We start from the raw sequence: 19824 nt of genomic DNA, 5'->3' as shown, positions 1-19824 counted from the left end.
CTAAAACCTGCTTCAAGCTGAAGAAGTCGATTGAAGAAAGGATCGCTTTGGAAACTGTAATTTGGAAAAACATCGTCTTGTTCGTACAACAGCCCAAAAACATGTAAGATTGCATTATTTCATGCGATCAGTAATCTTACATGAATAATCAGTTTGGTTCTTTTTCTTCCTTCATTTTGGAAAAGCGAAAAAGCTGTAATCCCATTATTTCAAGTGATTATTTGTTCTGCTATTAACGATCGGATTACCGAAATCATGCCCGTACTTCATTCGTTATGTGAATAGTCGAGGTATTTGTGTTTAACGAACCAAGGAAATGGTTGGTTAAATGGTATTCTTCCACTGTTCTTGATAATCTCTCAAATGGCGAAGCAAAGGGATACTCACCACGCGTGGTTTACTTTAAAAGTGGGCTCCATTTATATCAAATAGCTACTCTCTTAAGTCACTCCACAGCGCTTCAGCAAGAGTAACTCTGTGTTCGTGGAGTATGCGCAGAAGTTCGTAAGGCGAGTTTTGTTTTGTGTACAAGAAGCAGTTGCGTCATGCTCTTTGGAATAACAAATCTGTCCTTACCTCCTTTATTTCTATATTTTCTTTATTTCGTTAATTTATTTCCTTCCCGGCTGCAGATATTTTACGTGTTCTGAATGCAATGAATATTATCCTTACGTGCGTGTAGTACGATATTTAGGTCTGTGGTGATACCAGATGTCTCTAATTTAAACAGTGCATATTTTGTAAAAAAAAAAAAAAAAAAAAAAAAAAAAAAAACTCAATTTGCAGTTTTTGTTTTAATTAGAAGTGAATCTCTTAATTGTAAGTGGAAGATCTTTTCGGTCAATCAGTTAAATATAATCGCAAATCGCATCTCCTCTATTTAAGATACCGCATTTTTTATGTGGTTCCTACCCACAAAAGGTTATTAGTAAATCTATGGTACATTTGTACAATGGGTGTGCTAAGGATTTTTATTAAGTTTAGTTTTTTTAATGATTTTTATACAATCTGAAAACCCTGCTCTCAAACATGGAACTTTTTCAAGCAACTTCAAGCTCCAAATGAGTGCTCCCCATTAATGTTGTTTGTATACAAGAGCTTCAGCTATGCTGATGGTGGTCAGTCTTCTGCATGTGTGGAGTGAAAAAAAAAGATTAAAAACAAATAAGTTGTATTCTCTTCAATCGTGATGATTAAAATTAAATAGCAACAGGGGTAATGTCGTGAGGTAGTTTTGCAGCAAACGCGAGTGGATGTTAACTGAATTTTAGTTTGTAATATGGCTTTTTCTCCATATTAATCGGTCGTATCACGCTCTCTGAAATTGCACAGTTTACCATAATGTCACTTTTAGCGATGTTATGATGAAATGGAACACTTGTTTCGTGCTCCATTTCTTCATTACGCCTCTATCTTAGCGATAGCTGAGATGTTAAAAAAGATACGAACTGTGGGTGTGTCATCGAAATGCGTTAAATTATTTCCATCCCCCAGATGCCTCTACATTCCCCTTAAGTATCCAGTCGGGCCTTCATTAGGCAGCAGTAGCACCTCGTATGAGCTGCCGTCATCGATTAGCTATCGCAGATAATAAAAACGTGAACATCAATGATCATATAATCTTTAATTTCATCTCGCGCACACCCGTTGATATCGCTAATGTACCGTTACCGACCCGAGTTTTCTAGTGCTTCCGATAAGTCTGAGGATTCATTTGCTAACCGGCAAACTATCTAAGAAGTTCCTTTCTTCGATTTGGTACTAGATTTTCAAACATTATAGAAGCTGAAGAAGGGCTAACTAAGAAATTGCTTTTCAAATCTTTCAAAAGGTCACAAAGCCAAACGCCCATCGAAACTCAAAATATCTAAAATGCCTCCAAATCTTATTAGCTTGTTGCAAAGTTTACGAATAGGAGATGGTTTCATTCGCGTCAAAAATTCATTTCTTGAAATATATTTTCCTACGAATATACGCAGAAAACGCTTACTAGGGATGACGCGACACTCGTCTCTCTCTACATGTCTATCGGCTTTTCCCGGTACCCACGGTATGGTGCATGCATTCCTTTGTGTTTTCTGCAAGAGACATTTTGTTCCTCCGTGGCTGCTTCGTTAGGAAATGTTATTCAAGTGAAATGTTATTCAACTTGGTAGTGAGTTTAATTCGTTCTGTGCGTCGGTCTTCTCGCAAAGACGAACCATTCTTCAAATACACGTGCTATATACATCGAATAGACAGGCTACGAACACTTTCCAGGTGATTTCGCTTTCAAGAGTGCGCGAAATACGAGAGGAACTGCTGTGACCAGCAGTAGTAGTAAGGAGTATCAGGAGTAGTAAGATTAGGCTGCACCATAAGGAATGGGCTGCATTGTTCTTCAGTAGCCTCGAATTCCAATCAGAGTAGTTTGGAACAGCAGTTTTATCGCTCATTGGTCTCTCAGAAATAATATTAACGGTTTTTAAAAACTGTGAATGCCTCGCTCGAGATTATTTAGATCACTTTTACATTATGTGAATTACCTTCTTGCATTTGACAAAATGTATTTATCTGAGACTTGTAACGAAACTCTAAAAAACGGTCTTTGACACTGGGACGGTTCTGCAGCTGGCATGTGAATTCCCTGCCCCGATTTATTTTTCGCTAAAATACTTTGACGAACTGCTCTTAAACATAAACTCTGAGCTGACGGGACTTGGTGTCGAAATCACAGCCGTGTCGAAATTGGCTCATTTCCGCTTAGCGTCCGTCTTATCCTATTATCGCGAGGCAACAAGCCTTTAAAAACTCCGAAAATGTTTCCCGAAAAACAAGTGGAGAAATACAATACTTCTGGAGGGGGGTGCTGCTTCTGCAGATAACGCAGTACGTATCGGGTGGTGCAGAGTAGGGAAATATCATTCTTACGTCCCTGAGGACGTAGGTGTAGAGCCCGCTGTTTCAGGATGCGCCATTTTAACGAATAGACTGTCCATAAACGCGGTGTTGCAGAACGGGAATGCGTCATAGACTTAACGATTCCTTCTCAATAGCCACTAATGACGCAAGGGGTCATGATGAGAAACTGCTGGTGATAATCATCCTGCCAACCATTAAGCGTCTCTCTTTAGGGGAGGTGCACTGCGCTAATATCAGTAATAAAGTCTCCACTATCTTTCTTTTTTCAAAAGCTATAAAACCTACGAATGTCAGTTTCGATATCTTAGAGAGATGCTGAGTGAACCTTCTGCCGATATAAATTTTATGGCACTCAAAATAAGTCGATCGTGATGAAAGGATTCACCTCAGCTAGCGGCTTTAAAAGCGAAGCGAAATTGGATAATCCTGAGCAGCTACTAACAAACTGGAAACAGGATAAATGAGGAGCACTCGGCGAGGAAAGACGAAATGCGAGTGGAAGTAATTTCGGAACGAAGTAAGAGCAAACTGAAACTTATTAATGGCCGACATTTGGAAGTACTGCGGACGAGGACTTTCGTGAAGAATGTGGGTCATGCGGTAATGTGCGTCCATTAAAAAGCGCATAAGAGTAACTTCTTTATTAGATCTTATTGCGCTCCTCGATCCTTGACAGCAGTCTTACAACAAAGCTCAGCAACTGTGAACCGAATTTTGGCAGCCATTGGGTGTGGGGAACTTTTTCCTATGAAACGCACCCAAAAACGAAACTCATTATTGGTTAATTGGAATAAAGTTTCATTCCCTTGAACCTTCTAATCAGTTCAACCGAGCACGCAAGTCTAAATAGTCGAAGGTACCCAATGAACTGTTGGAGTTTGTCTTGATTCGCATTCCAAGATGTCCGAGAGTGGCCGTATTAATGTCACATGATAAATATCTTACCACCGGGGAAAGGCGTGTCCAGTGTAATCGCATCAAGCTTAGCAGAGCCGTATGTTCTAAAATTTCATAAGCGCTTTACGTGTATTTAACCAGATTTGAGCGCCTGTAAATAAGATGGTTAAAGGAGTAAGAGGTTGTTCAGTCTTCATGTAATCGACAAATCTTCGATCTTTCTTCGCTTGTCAGTTCAGTTTTGTTTTATTCATTTTTGTATGGATTTGCGTCGATTATCTCATTCAGATTTATCGGAGTCACAAAACTGAATTGATTTGTTCACTTTTGATCGGGAGAGGGCGCTTCACGGCCTGCTTTCTGCGAATGAATACTTTCCGACATTTACGGGTTCGATTCATTTCACGGCGGTTCTGAGGTCTTCTCTGTTCAGGGGAAAATGGCTGCTACTTCAGATTTCTGCTTACGGAACTGTCGCCTCTCAGAGAGCAAGTTATCGACATCTCCGCGTAACGATCTCGCTGCATGTTCGTGAATTCCGTGACCTACATAACCATCGCTAATCGACGCGATGCAAGGACAAATCTGCCTCGTGAACTGAATGAAGAAGTGGCGCAGTTGAAGGCGGGTGTGGTTACGGAAAAGAATGATCGCTTGGCCTTCTGTCTGCCGTGGCTACTGAGGTAGATGTTGCATGTAGTAAGCTTCATGCTGGAAATGGGCGTGTTCCCCCCCCCCCGGGAATCCAACGGTTTTTCGTTCTCAATTCTCGAAGGAAAGCAAAAAAGCGTTCGCAATTAAATGGCGGTAGTTCGAACACTTTCCTTCCAGACGTGATTACTCGTGTAATGCGATTTCATCCCCCTCCCCTTAAAACTTGAAATATTCCCCAAATCGAATGAGCACTTTGTTGGTCAACTACGTTTCTCTCACTGACTGATCGTTTAATGAAAGGGCGACAAGTGGAACTCCGATGCACAAATCACGTGTTCACGAAATTGGGAACAGCGTTTCTAAGAAATAATTTCTAAACGATTTAGTTTCCGAGCTAATTTTTCGAAACGTACCTGATTGAAAGCACCTAATCTTCAGCTGACTCATTTTTTCCCGAATGCGTGTTCACCCTGTCCTCATTCAAGCAGGTGGCGACATTAAAAAAAACAAACAAAAAAACGTTGAATGTATTATACGCAATATCGGAAGCGAGGAGCCCGCAGCTAGAATTTAGGCCAAATGCATTAATTTATCAACAAAATGGTCACACCAAAAGTGACTTCACTGCAAAAGGCAAAAATTCCCCCTCCCCTCGATATTTGGGTGTAACAATTGTGCTGTCCGTTGGTTTTATTCTATTTATTTTTCACATAATATTGGAGTCTAAACTACCAGCATTCTTTTTCCCACCTTTTTTTTTTTTGAACTGAATATTACTGGGTTTTTCCTTAATATTGAATGATTAAGAAACCGTTTCGTCACACACACAAAAAAAAGTATCCGCAATTTCTCTAACCCTGAGTTCGAAAATAATTTCGAAATTTGTAGGCCACTTCATATTTGTGCGAATGTAAAATGATATTTTGATTAACTGAAATCTTAATAACAATATCAAAGTAAATACGAATGCACACTGAACTCGCTGTTGGTGATTTACGCTGTTATTTACCTTCTAGGACATTCGTTACTAATTATGGCTAGCAGGCAGTGGCTTCTCCCTTGTGGAAATATCCCGCTTTGATTTCCTGATAAAAGCGAGTAACAGCCGAAGTATAAGTTTGGTTAAATATTGTTGGACAATAAGAATGCGCTGCCAATTAGGGAGGAAATGGGCTTTATACGATGAATATATAACACTAACATTCAAGTTCTTCCCTATTTATTTTTGATGTGAATTACTCCCACGGAAGACTGTGCCCGTGAGCTTAGTCCCTGATGCATGATTGTCTCCTTGTTAGATACCATGCAATTAGAGACAACGTGAAACATTTGGACCTCGGCGATTTTCATCACTCGGTGTTAATTATTTGCAGTAAGAAAGAAAGAAAGAAAAATTCAAAACTGCTAAATACCCAGAAATTTAAGTTTGTATGCTGAGGATTTCTAAACAATGTCCTCGTGCTGCTCCTCAGCTATGTGAAGTAGTATTAGTAGCACATCATTTTCGAACTGTCCGTGTATTACGAACCGTCAGAGGTCAAAGGTTGAAATTAAATAACTGAAACAAAGGGTCAAAGCTGTAAAACTAAGAGGAGACCTCCACATAGCCTTTAAAGGCATGCGGAGAACCGACCAGGGCTTCTGACCTAATGTCCAATCCTCACCTTCTCGTGGTGCACCCTGTTGGGTATCTACTTGGATACTGAACGAACGAGGATGGGCTGGCAATTTGGGATTTAGCCGATCAAATTGTATTCTTATTGGTTAAACCAAAATAAAAAATGATGGTACAACATGACAAAATTTCATGCCGGCTGGGGAGTCGCCCAGTTAAACAAGGCCCCCCGTTGTTTTCGCCAGGGAACCAGGCGAACAGCGAAAAGTCAGTTACTGGAACAAATCTGAAAACAAACCCCAACTCAACATCACCACAGTTAAAGATCGGTACTATAACTTAGGAATCCTGAATGGCTAAGAAGTGGAGCTAGCTGAGGAATTAGATAAGTACTAGGTTGACATAATAGGGGTGACTAAAACAAAAAAGACAAAAACTGATGAGATCTTTCTGAGCAATAAATACAAAATGTTATATTCAGGCAATGACAATCAAGGAAAAGGAGTAGCCATAGTATTCAACACAAAATACGAGGCTCATCTTCTTGAATGGCAGGCAGTCTCAAGTAGAGTAATGTGGGCAAATATGAGAATGGGAAACTGGACAATGAGACTTATTTGTGCCTATGGTCCCACAGAAGGTTCTACTAAGGTAGAAGTGGAGGAAAGTTTTGAAGCTTTAGAAAAAGCAACTGACACAATGAAAAATGAAAAGTTGGTCCTTGTTTGGGACCTAAATAGCAGAGTAGGAAATTATTGTGAGACAAAAATATTTTGGGAAAATTTGGAGAAAAGAGCAAAGCTAATAATAATGGCAAATATCTGCTGGATTTCTGCTCAGGACATGGACTGGTTATTACTAACACCATGTTCCAACATAAAAATGTGCACAAATTCACATGGAGAGAAGAGGCTAGGAATAAGAAAAGTCTCATTGACTATGTTATTGTTGATAGTGATGTTTTCTCCCTGGTGCAGGACACCAGACTGTACAGAGGATTTGAAATTGGAAGTGATCACTATCTAGTCTTGAGCAAGATAAAATTGAATTTCATATTGAAAAGAATAATATGTAAGAAAGCTTTAAAGCGAATAAAAGTTGAGCAGCTCTCAGATATGAACTGTAGACTAAAATACACAAAATTATCGAAGAAAAAATGAAAGAGTTTGAGAACAGGAATCAAACCTTGGAGATTCAGTGGCAAACTCTGAAGAAAACATTGATTGATTCTGCCAGAGAGGCATGTGGTGAGGTTGTCTGTAAGGATAAAAAAAATCAGAACTCCCTGGTGGACACAGGAAGTTATAGAAGCAGTGAAGGAAAAGAAAAAAGCATATCAAAAGTTCCTGTCAAATAAGTCAGCTTGTGCTCTTAGAGAATATAGAGACAAATTCAAGAATGCTAAACACTGTGTAAAACTAGCTAAACGAAAGTCATGGGAGGACTTTGGCAAGAATATAGAAAATATATATAAAGAAGGTGGCAAAATATTCTGGAGGTTGTTGAAGAAGCTTAGGAATGGAGGAAAGAGTGCTGTAAAAGGAGTTAGAGATGATAAAGGTGACATGAAAACGGGAGAAAAAGATATCCTTGAAGTATGCAGTAATTACTTTGACAAACTGCTAAATGAAACTAGCAGTGATGACAGCACAGTGGTAAAGAACACTGACCAGGCATGCAGTCAGGAATACATATCTATACTTGAAGTAGAAAAAGCCATCAAAGGCTTGAAATGTGGAAAGGCAGCAGGAGTAGATGATATTCGACCAGAAATGCTGAAGTATGGTGGTATAAGAGTCTTACAGTGGCTGCACTGCATAGTTCAGAAGGCCTGGACAGAGGGACGAATTCCCGATGATTGGAGTAGAGCTCTCATAGTACCCATATATATAAAAAGGGAAATAAAACTGCATGTGAGAATTACAGAGGTATTTCCCTACTGAGTGTTCCCGGCAAGATCTATGCATGTATACTTGAGAAACGGTTGAGAAGAATTGTGGAAGAAAAGCTTGGTGAAGAACAAGCTGGATTCAGGCCAAATAGAGGCTGTCAGGATCAGATCTTCACTTTACGACAAACAGTCGAGAAAGCATGGGAATATAACAGAGATCTGTATTTAAGTTTTGTCGATTTGGAAAAGGCATGTGACAAGGGTGCCAAGAGAGAAGTTATTCAATACGCTGCAGTTATATGGTGTCAATGGGGCATTATATCAAGCAATACTTAGTCTTTATTTGAGTTGTAAGTCAGCAGTTAGAATTGAAGGAAGTACAGGAAGATGGTTTAATGCTAAATCTGGTGTGAGACAAGGATGTACATTATCCCCTGTGTTATTCATTATCTATATGGATCACATTATGAAGGAAAGTGGTATTAAACATGCTATCAAAATTGGAGATGTTAATGTCAGCTCTTTGCGTTATGCGGATGATGTTATACTTCTAAATAAATCTGCTACAAGTCTGCAAGATTCTCTGACTAAATTGAATAGTTGTTGTAATAGATATGGTATGAAGGTCAGCAATAAAAAGAAAAAAGGCAATGAAAATAGGCAGAATCATTGAAAATATCAACTGTGTTTTGAATGGAGAACCTGTGGAACAAGTAAAACATTTCAGCTATTTAGGCACGATATTTACTGAAGATGGTAAATTAAATATAGAAATAGACAACAGAATCAGCAAAGCTGGTATGGTGGGAAGTCAATTGAATAAATTCATGTGGAATAAGAGAGAAATTAGTCGGAACACTAAATTATTTGTATACAAGACAGTGTTCAAACCAGTTTTAACTTATGGATCTGAGAACTGGGTCAAAAGTAAAACACTTGACCAAAGACTAGAGACCGCAGACATGAGAGTCCTGAGAAAGATTATAGGCGTGAACACATGGTATGAATGGCAATATCGTATTAAAAACGAGGATATTAGGAAAGAACTTGACATTGTCAGCATCCAGGAATGCGTTAGCAGAGCTAATCTCAGGTGGTATGGTCACTTAAACAGAATGGGAGAGGAAAGATTAGCAAAACAAGTGTTCTCTGCCAGGTTGGCAGGAAAACGACCCAGAGGAAGACCAAGATATAGGTGGATTGATACGGTACAAAGTGCCTTAGACGATAGAAATATAAGATCTGATAATGTTGGAGTCTTGACAAGTAACAGACTGATTTGGAAGAAAATTGTAGATAGGAAATTAATGATGTAATTTTTTTCATGTAGTACTATCATATCCTGTACACCCCTTGGGTACATAGCAGGAATTTGATGATAATGAAAGTAATTTACTGAGCGAAGAAATATGAAAAAGAACACGCCTTGGATGGATGGCAGTTCTCTTTTAAGGTATACGTCGATGAACGAAATGTTTTTAAGAATGTTTTGAGCTGTAACGAATAAGTGAATTGTCTTCGCTTAGTGTTAGAATGAAGGGCTTTTAGTTCGTGGGAAATTTTAACGTTGCACCACGAGGTTTTAGACTTCAAACGCAGAAATAAATGGAATTTTTATTAAGCGGGGATAGCAATCTTCTGTTAAAGCATCTTTAGGCTTTCTCCATTTCACTGGAACAGCGAATGACATGTCATACAGGAGGCACCCGTATCTTGACCAGACCGCCTTTATACAAGCGCGTAGAGTTAACGTTTAGATCGGGTGGTCGTTTTCTCATCAACCAGTTGACACACTCGGCATCCTGAAACGAAACTATCGACAACTGGAAGAAACATGTTCGTTGGTTTGAATAATTGCCGGGCCCATCGTGATAATGAATACTGCCATGCTAAGCCTTAGCTGAGAAGGAGCAAGCGGTAGATTCGTATCCACCCTCTCGGTCAGCCATTTTTTTTCAAATCCGTCATTATTAAAACCAAATTCGTTTTACTCAAAAGCAGCGCCTGAAAAAAAAAATCATTTTCGTCGCTCAGCGTAACATCACCGGAAAACGTCTGCGCGATAAGCATTGCGTAATGTATCACTGAAACCGGATGCTCCCAAACATGAAAATAATTAAAACGTCACACAAGTATAACATTTCTGGCACTAAACGTCTGTTAGATTGCGAAAGTCGCTCGCCGATGAAGACAAGGTTGCGGTGGGGGATGAAATTTCCTGTGAATTCGAAATAGTTCCTTGAATATAAGCGAGTCCACTAAGTCAGTTGCTCTCTTTCAACTTGGGGCATCTTAGCAATGTTTATTATTTTCGATCGCAATCATTATCTTAATTGACTTTTCACAGTTACGCGGCAGTAGCTTGCATCCCCTTCATGTTGTCATTGAAGAAAACCAAAGTGTCACGTCCAGTCGCAAGCATTGAAAACTTTGCGTAACAACACTAGGACAAGTAAGCTATAAAGGAGGAGAGATTGCGCCGTCACTTCCTTCACATCATAGTTCACATCTGGGAGCGCCCTCTACAAAAACCTGGTTGACAACTTCAGATCGCTCTTCAAAGCTCCTACGGTGATGGAGCGCACGTTAGAGAAAAAGTACTTTAATGGCGTTGAAGAACTTCAAAGAAACTCCGCTTCTTAACCCCGTTTTAGTTGGTATGAAGTGGTCATTAGATTTCCTCATGCACACTGTTGCATTGAATGGATGCTTTCGGATTTAGAATTCTTACTTTTAAGACCGCAGAATTTTCAATTAGTGACACAAACTAAACCTTCAACGAAATATTCGCAATTGTTTCTCTCGCTCTCTTTCTGACGAAAACGCAAAAACAACGAAGTACATTTGAGTTCATCGGTGCACATCGCAAGCGCAGTTACTCTTCACACGAAAACATACCACAAAATAAAACATAATCGGAACGACATCTAACAAAAATAACCTCTTTATCATTATTTCTCCGTTCTTCATCGTGAAAACATTAATCACCTATATTAATGCATATAAAAATTAAGATGTACACGGGGAAATAATTGCTTTTACAGAAGGCTTCGCAGGAAGCATCCAAAGGGAAAATAGTGGAAGAGAAATTTGGAGAAGAACAAGATAGATTCAGGCCAAATAGAGGTGGTCAAGATCAGGTTTTCATTTTAAGACAAAAATAGTTGAGAAACCTTGGGAATATAACAAGGTTTTGTATTTAAGTTTTGTTGATCTGGAAAAGGCGTATGCCAAGAGGAAAGCTCTTCAAAACGTACCGGTAAATGGAACATTATACCAAGCAATATTTAAGATGTAATTAAGCTGTAATTACAGCTTACTTTAAGCTGTAAGTCAGCTCTTAGAATTGAAGGAGGTACAGGAAGGGAAGATGATTTGATGTTAAATCAGGTGTGAGACAAGGATGCACCGTTATCCCCACTCTTATTCGTCATCTATATGGATCACATTACGCAGGAAAGTGGTATTAAACCAGATGTCAAAATTGGAGATGTTAATGTCAGCTCTTCACTTTATGCAGATGATGTTTAATACTCTTGAATAAATCCAGTACAAGAATACCTGACTAAAATGAAATAACTGTTGTGATTTGATTTGAAAAACAATAATAAAAAGATAAAGGCAATTAAAATAGGCAGAAACATTGAACACATCAACGGTATCCTGAATTGAGAACCTACAGAATAAGTAAAGCATTTCAGCTATTTAGGCACACGTTTTCAGCGAAAATGACAAATTAAATATGGAAATAAAGAAATCTGGTATGGTAGGAAGTCGACGGAATAAACTTTACTAATTTCTCCCTTATTAGATAGAAATGGTCGTGTCACTAAACTAGTTGTGCACAGGATTGTCCATTTTAACTTAAGCGGGGCTGGGTTAGAAATAAGATGAATAGTGGAATCATATTAAAATAAAGATATTAGGAAGCAACCTCGCATTATCATCATTCAGGAATGTGCGAGTACAGCTAATCTAAGACGGTGTGCTCACTTGATGGGAGAGGGGAAGTTAATCAAACGGCTCTTTGAAGCCAAGGTGAAGAGTAAGACCAAGTTCTAGGTGGATTGATATCGCTGGAATCGCCTTAGAAGAGAGAAATGTGAGACCTAATGGCGTTGCTGCCCTCACTAATAGCAGAGTAATTTGGAGGAAAATTGTCGAGGATGCAGTTTGTACAGCATGATGAGCTCACCGTATTACAATCGCAACATGCTGTGCTCCCTCAAGGGTACGTATCAGGAATGCGATGACGAAATACTCTTAGGCAGCTACTCGCCTTGACATTCATTTCAGGGCTCTCTTGAAAAGATTTTCACGCCTGCTTTGCGGGATGAAAACCCGAATCGCGTCTTCACTTCCGTATGAGACTTACCTTTAGTCGAAAAGAACTTTTGAGTCTTTTTCTAATCAGAGACTGGATTTGAAACCCCCAGATGTTTCCAAATGAATGTCGCGTGATCTTCGCGACTACAATAAGGATGCCCTACATTTCAGCTTGAAATGGAAAGCTATTGAATTCGTTTTGTATTATGAAGGCGAAAATCGAGCAGAAAGTGGACTCAGCTATTTTAAAAGTATGGGAGGCCGATGAAAATCTCCATCTTCAGTATTTTTAGTTTATTAATTGTGAATTCTCGGTTGACGTTTCTTACGTATATTAATTTGTTACACACGAAGGCCAAATGGAATATGATTAATACAAATTCATTCCCGGTAACGCTTTGGTTAAAAGTATTGGACACCAGGTGGTAGCACCGAAGTTGCTTCTGCAGTTCAGAGTAGAGGACCGGAGTATGACTCACCCTCGAGTAATCACGTGTGTTGCATCCGTGCGAGAGCAGAGAATGCAGCAGCACGCTTATCGCCCATGATGGTAGCTGACTTCCCGATAACAGCAGCCTTGTGACTCGGAAAAAGACAGAAGATTCACTTGCGACTTCCGTTATCTTGCATAATTAGAAATGTTTGCAAAAACAGAAGAATTCCGTAAGAATACGTTACAAAGAATTCCTCTCCCGTCCCTAAGCATGTTAGCACGGCACATCCGAAGACTGCAATATATAACTTGTTTTGCGGCATTTCCATCTACCGATGTCAAGTGACAGGCAACGAATTAATTGGTTCGGATTGAAAGTGTGTACTTCAGCCTCTGCTTTCTTCTCTCATACAGATTGGCAAACATGTCGCCAGCATCTCTCCGTCCCCTACTTGTCTGGGAAGAGCCCGAACGTTTCTCCTTTCTTGCTTATTTAATTTGCAGATAATGCCAAATCGGCTCGTTGCATGGAGGCAAAAGTAGAACATCTTTAATCCCCCTTCCACCATGATCCACATTTTTTCTTTTCGTTTTTGTTTGCAAACGAATAAGACGAACTATTTTTAAAGCCGCTATCTGGTTATAATTTTGGTTGCCGACATGACCGCCAACGATTTGACAAAAAAAAAAAAAAATTAAAACTAATGGCATTTTTAGCCAAAATGTAAACTGCGTATATTTAAAATAGCATCACCTCTTACTGCGCTTACTTTTAATGCTGCTGGGAAGGTATTTTGGAATAAATTCCATAATCTGCCACTTATAGGGTATTTTATTATTTGGATTTCTACACCTTTTAAAAAGTCTTATTTAACATAAATTCTACTTCTACTATTTCGTTAGCTTTTATTTTATTTTTTTTAAATTTTATTTTGATCATTCAGTTAAAAGCCCTTTCGAACTTTTAGCAAACATCATTAATACATTAATAATGATATCAGAGTGCATTTCATTTGATATTAACTTGGAATTTTTATGTTTTAGTTATTACATTCTTAGTTTTATTTCTTCTAAGCATGCAGTATTTTTATTTGGTTTTATTTTTTGAGCCCTCGTTGCCTGACTGTACTGTTCGATTTCTCTCGTTCCACGGTGGATTAACAGTTGCTGTGGGTGATGCATGAATTGGTTACGCCTCGATATTCGAGTGTTCTAATGTTTAAAAATTCACGTGAATGTTCACTGATTCGTAATAGTTTCTTTGCGATCCATTTCGTTTTCCTGATAGCCGCGTTACTGCATGTATGCAAATTACTTAGTGTTTTAAAACCGGTTTCTGTTTCATACTCTTCTTTTCGGAAAGTAGCGTTTTTGCTCTCGTCAGAACAGCCACACGACCGAAGAACACACGCATTAAAGAAAGAAAACCAGATATGATGATATAATGTGTTCGATCCGTATGACTTCTTTACTTTAGCGCGATCTTAGAAAAAGAATTTTTTTTCCAAATAAAAGAAATATTTTCTTTGTCCCTTCTTAGCACGTTTTCGATATGCAAATTGCAGGAATTTTATACGCGGGATGTCATAAACATTCGCCGGGCTTCCATTAGTTTTCATGACCTTTTTCACAGAAGTGTTTAATGCCTCAAGCTTTTTCGATCTATTTTTCACGTTTTTCTCTTTCAATTGTGGTTTAACAAATAATAAACAAGGAATTGAAACCAATTAAACTTGCAATCTGCACACCATATTCCAGGACAGTTGGTTTGGCAGTACTCTACCCGTTAAAACCCCGTCAGTTTCCAGCGAATTTTCCAAACACCAAATTTCATTAAAATCTGTAACCATTCTGCATAGAAAAATGAAAAACCTTAATGTCTACACGGGATAGGCTAAAACAATTGCGAAAATGCACTTAAAAGATGACTGTAAGCAGAGTCTACGTTAACATAGCACAGGGAAAAAAATTCATTGGATGTTATGAAAGTGGACTTGACCCACATCTGATTATAATAGAATTTAGCCAGTGTCATCTTTGCTAACAGCAGATGCTCTTCTCCTGGAAACAAAAAAAGGCCCAGTAAAGAGCGTTTATGTTATGGTCTTGACTGAAAGGATAATCTTGCTTTCAGTGGAGTAATATTTGGAGAAATAAGAGTCAAACGTTATAATTTAAAATTAATCCTTCAGACGATCTAAACTCGTTGCTCGTAGTCTTTTAACATAACGTGGTGTAAATATCTTGAAAGTGAAATTAGTCTTATTACTATCTAATCAGTTTGTTATAATTAAATAATTAAAAGTTTGGACTTACAGAGGCATTCCTCTTCTGCTAGGGCGACGAAGATGTTCGTCAGTACCACTGCAAAAGAATATAAATATTTCTAAATATCCACAACTCTTCTTTAAGTACCTGATTGAATTTTACCTACTTACCAAGGGAAGAAAAAAAAAGAAAAAATTCTTTTATCTGGAGAAGAAAGACTTCTGTTGGAAAGCAGCACCTTCGATTTCAGCAAATCTGATTTTAGGTGGTATTATATATATATATATATATATATATATATATATATATATATATATATATATATATATATATATATGACATATATATATATATATATATATATATGACATATATATATATATATGTATATATATATATATGTATATATATATATATGTATATATATATATATATATATGTATATATATATATATATATATGTATATATATATATATATATGTATATATATATATATATATATGACAGAGAGAGAGAGAGAGATGTATAAAGAGAAAGGTGATGAACTCGCAATCAGTACATGTGGCACAGGCAAGAAGAATGACTAGTATATGGTGGAAAAGTCAATCAAATTATGAGAGAAAAAATTAGCCGAAAAGTCCAAAGAAAATTCGAAGAAATCTTTGTCTTATTCGCGTAACCTGAGGTATTACTATCGGCGATCCAGTGCATCTATCCACCCTCGGACTGCCCTTGTGTGTGATTTCTATTTTATGAGCTGAGCGTCACGTGGCCGAATATGGCATGGTTTGTGAAAATGCGTGTTGTTGACTGGAATGCGATGCAAATCTGATTTTTCCTGGGGATTAAATCTTTGCATCCTCTCTTCCAACATCAGCTAACTTAACCTTGCTTGAGGAATAAAATCCTCTGGAATAGTTTCGTTTTTACACAAGCATCTCTCTGTCTAGTGGCGTATGTGTGTAATGAAGAAGAGGATCCTTCCAAGTCTCTGCTTCATGTATATAAATGATTGGCTTCTTAACAGTTACGAAAAAGTAAGATTTTTTTCACCCTCAAAACAAGCAACTCAGACACGCGCAATTATAACAGACAATCAAAATTCTCTGACCTTATAGCCTTCCGACATCACTACAAAAAAGTAGTCCCATAAGCTGGCTTATAAAATTCAAATTTCTCAGGCAAAAGAAGTCTCTTTCTTCCACCTTGCAAAAAAAGGAGGAGAGAGAAAGAAAGGGGGAGGGAAGGAAGTCACGAAAAACTGCTGCAGATTAAATGAAGGTTTTACGTGCCGAAATAGTTCGTTCATCGAATCAACATCAGGCCAAAATAATTTGGCTAAATTGCCAGAAAAAAGGGGTTGCATAAGATAAAGAATCTGAACTTTTGTCATTTCTGTTTCAGAAATGACAAAAGTACGGCATGCAGTGAGCGGTGTGATCGATACACCACTCACTGTGGGCGAAAAGTTCAGATTCTTGATTGAACGAACGAGTCTTACAGGGATTCCAACAACAACGAGTGCCATAACCGAGTATCTGCATAATAAGAGATGGCGTCTCTGTTGTTGTGTGGTTTTCCCGACGAGAATGTTTGGTTGCCATTTTGTGGCGTTTCTCACAAAGAAAGCAACGGATCAGCGGATAACGGATAACCTAATGCATGCATGCATGCTGACATGAGTTTAAGCACCTCTCGTTTTGCGATTTTTTGTGAGTTTTGTCGCCTTCCCTGTTTCGAAATAATGCACTTTGTAAAGTCTGTTTAAAATTGCATATGCAACATGTGGCTTCTCCCCCCCTCCCCCCCCCCAAAAAAAAAAAAAAAAAAAGATTGGTTGGAGAAAGACACGCACCGGTTTGGCTTAATTTTCAGTCTGCGCAACCAAACCGAAAATTAAGCCCAAAACTATGAAATCAGAGTTCAATGCACAGCACTGATGCTAAGCGGTTCTATGTTTATTAAAATAAAGGAGCTTTCAGGTATTTCAAATCCCCCAAACAATTGCCAAAAAGTGGAATTAAATGCGCAATTAAATCTTACACTTACCATATAACTCATTTTTTCTCGGTAAAAATCCTTCCAGATTAGAGTTTCCCAAAGAAGATTAAAGATTTTTTCTAGACTGATCGTGGACTGGAATAAAAGAATTTACCTCCGAAAAAATCTCCGGTTTAGGGTGCACAAAGCAGACTACGTAATCTAGAACATACACAGTCCATCAATAAATCAACGACTTTTTTGGGGAAAGCACAGTTCTTTCCCCGCTTGCTGATTACGCAGAGTAACAGACTGAACTTTTCGTTTTGTCAGCGTCGCCTGCTTTCGCTCGAAGCACGTGGGGCTGGCGGGTGATTAATTCAACGTATCGAATTCGAACATGAGCTAAATTGGCAGTGACAGTTTTTTAAGCCTTCCTTCTTTCCACGATGTCTTTCCTCAGTATTATTTAACGAGTCATCGAATACTTTGTCGTATTCGAATCTGCGGGCCAGACACACGCTCGCCTTTAATTTCTGCATCACGCAATGCGAAACATCAAACTTTGCGATCGTGTGTTTAACGACGCATTAAGTTCGACACAAATGTTTCACTCGCGTTTATTTATTTCTCTTGGCGTGTGGCAATGGAACAGAGGGATGTTCCGATCACGGATTAAACGTCGTGAATCCCAAAAATGAACGCGTTCATCGCGATCATGCTTTCTCTCCGCGATTTTTGATAATCTTTAACGTTTATATAGGTCACCACTCAGAAAGCAAAGTTTTGACGGTGCTTTCGAAACCAGCTGAACATACCCCCCCCCCCCACCTTCAACGAGGTTCTCAAAGTTGCACTTCCGATTCTAAGATGCGGTTGCTTATGGATGAGAGTCAGTATTTTCGCGCGGTGATTGTACTCGGCTCATATTAGCAAATGAGCTACTTTTGTCACTGTGTCTGCGAAAAATTCACAAAAACACGATCCTGCACTTCGTATGTCGCTGAAGTTTCCTTCATCCGTCCGTCAACAATCCAAATGAGCTGTTAAGCAGTCTGCAACAAACTGTCGTGAGGTTTTGTGGATCTCACACCAAGTGTGGATTGTTTCGACTTTGTGGTGAAGCCAAAGTGGTAGTCGGAAGCACGTCTTTAGTCTCCCTCCATACCGCTGTGACAGCAAACGGTGTTAACGCACGTGCATTCTTTACTACTTTTAAGATCCGTTTCAATATCTGGGGAGAGTCCATGTCCTTATTTCTGAGGTTCCAGTGGAAGTATGCAATTAATACGAGTCCTTGTTCAGAACAGCGAATTATGTATTTAGCGTTTGACTAAGAAGAATACATGCATATGCCACCACACACACACACACACACACACATACATAAAGGACGTACAAGACAATAAAATGCATAAAAGATGTATAAAAGAATACAATAGTGTGATGTGACACTGTAGGCATATATACATATAAAAATATACAATTAAGCATAAAATTAAAATTGAATGTCTAAGTTCGACAGCCAATCAACAGCATCTGTAGAAACTGTTATAAAGTCAGTTACTGGTCCCGTGTAGGCTCTGTGAGGACACTCAAACGTAATATGTTGTATAGCTCATCACTTCGTCACCCACACAGCAATTTATTTGTTTATTATTATGGTAAATCCCTCCCCATACATGCGAGGTTGTCCAATGTGGTAGGGTTTCCCAAACTTCTTGAGCATTTTTTTTTTTCAGTGCCCTCACAACTCAATCTTTAAAATAAACATGAAAAAAAGAAGAAATCAATAAACACTCACCATTTCACAATTTACGGCTCCTTAAATTAAAAAAAAATTAAGTTCATTTTAAATGACTACAGTGCAGTTGTTGGTTTGAACTGCAGAGTTTTTCAAAGTATGGTATGATGGACGTAACTTGTAGCATCATATCAGAGATTCATGAATTAAAAAAAAAAGAAAGTGAATGTTTGTAAGCAAGATTCGCGGAGACCGCTTTGGGAAACTCTGCTATGTGGTACGCCAGTTTTCGGAAAACAGGTTTGAATACTAGAACCTTGGACTTGGACAACATTGGATTCGATAAAATGTATATGGAGAGACGTAAACGTCTGTCCATGTATATGGAGACGTAAAAGAAATGAAAACTTTTAATGAGAAATGAAAAATTTGTGATCAAAACTGATGAGGAAATGCAACAAATATTTGCTCTCTGCTGTACTGAGTCAAATATATTTGGTTACTCTTCTGCACCCAGTCCCAAATATGAGAACAATGGTCAGTGGTTAAACTCATTTATGAACTTAACTGTTCAGAAATAAAGTTACGAGTTTTAGCTGTTCGGAATTAAAATAACGCCCGACAAAATGCTGCAACTCCTATCTGAATGTCCTTCCTGAATAGCAACAGCGCCGTCTACTGAGTAAAAAGGGTTCAAAAAGAATTGAAGACCATAAGAGTGTATGCTGCATGAACTTGATCCTCACAATTGAGATTCGTACCAACTACGTGTGGAATATTTGCCAGCCCGTCCACTGTTACTGCTTTCTAGACTGCGGGTTTGAATCCTAGGGATTTGACGTTTGTAATTCTTTCAATGCGTAATGCAAGCTGCTCTGTGTACCAGGGGCCTGATGCGGCTTCAAAAGAGAAGGGTTTTCATACCAAGCTGCTCATATGCAGTAAACTAAATGCGCGATAGGATTAAATCCTTACGTAGGTGGAATTCCCATTAAATTCTGGAGAGACGCTGAGTTATATTTGGGAATATATTTTTGTTAAGCGTTATTATAGGTTTTAGTGGTGATGCAGGGTTCAGTTGTGTTGTTTCTTTAAAATGCAATTCTCCGAAACT

At 38.5% G+C, this 19824-nt stretch overlaps 1 protein-coding gene across 2 annotated transcripts in view; it reads right to left on the bottom strand.

Annotated features, from left to right (window-relative positions):
* LOC150101265 (UPAR/Ly6 domain-containing protein qvr-like) overlaps positions 1-19824 on the bottom strand; it is a 266710-nt gene that overhangs the window by 119377 nt on the left and 127509 nt on the right. The window contains exon 2 of one of the 2 annotated variants that reach the window (XM_090400647.1): positions 15034-15081. The exons of the other annotated variant lie outside the window; for it this stretch is intronic. Within the exon in view, the coding sequence (XP_090256773.1) occupies positions 15034-15081 (48 nt within the window). The remainder of the gene's footprint in view (positions 1-15033; positions 15082-19824) is intronic. 2 annotated transcript variants of the gene reach the window in all.

This window comes from Typopeltis vanoorti, chromosome 11 (assembly GCF_054136105.1).
Source record: "Typopeltis vanoorti isolate ZY-2024b chromosome 11, IOZ_Tvanoo_1.0, whole genome shotgun sequence".
Lineage (NCBI taxonomy): Eukaryota > Metazoa > Arthropoda > Arachnida > Uropygi > Thelyphonidae > Typopeltis > Typopeltis vanoorti.
Note: the sequence above shows the minus strand (reverse complement) of the source record. Positions and strands in the feature narration are given on the sequence as shown.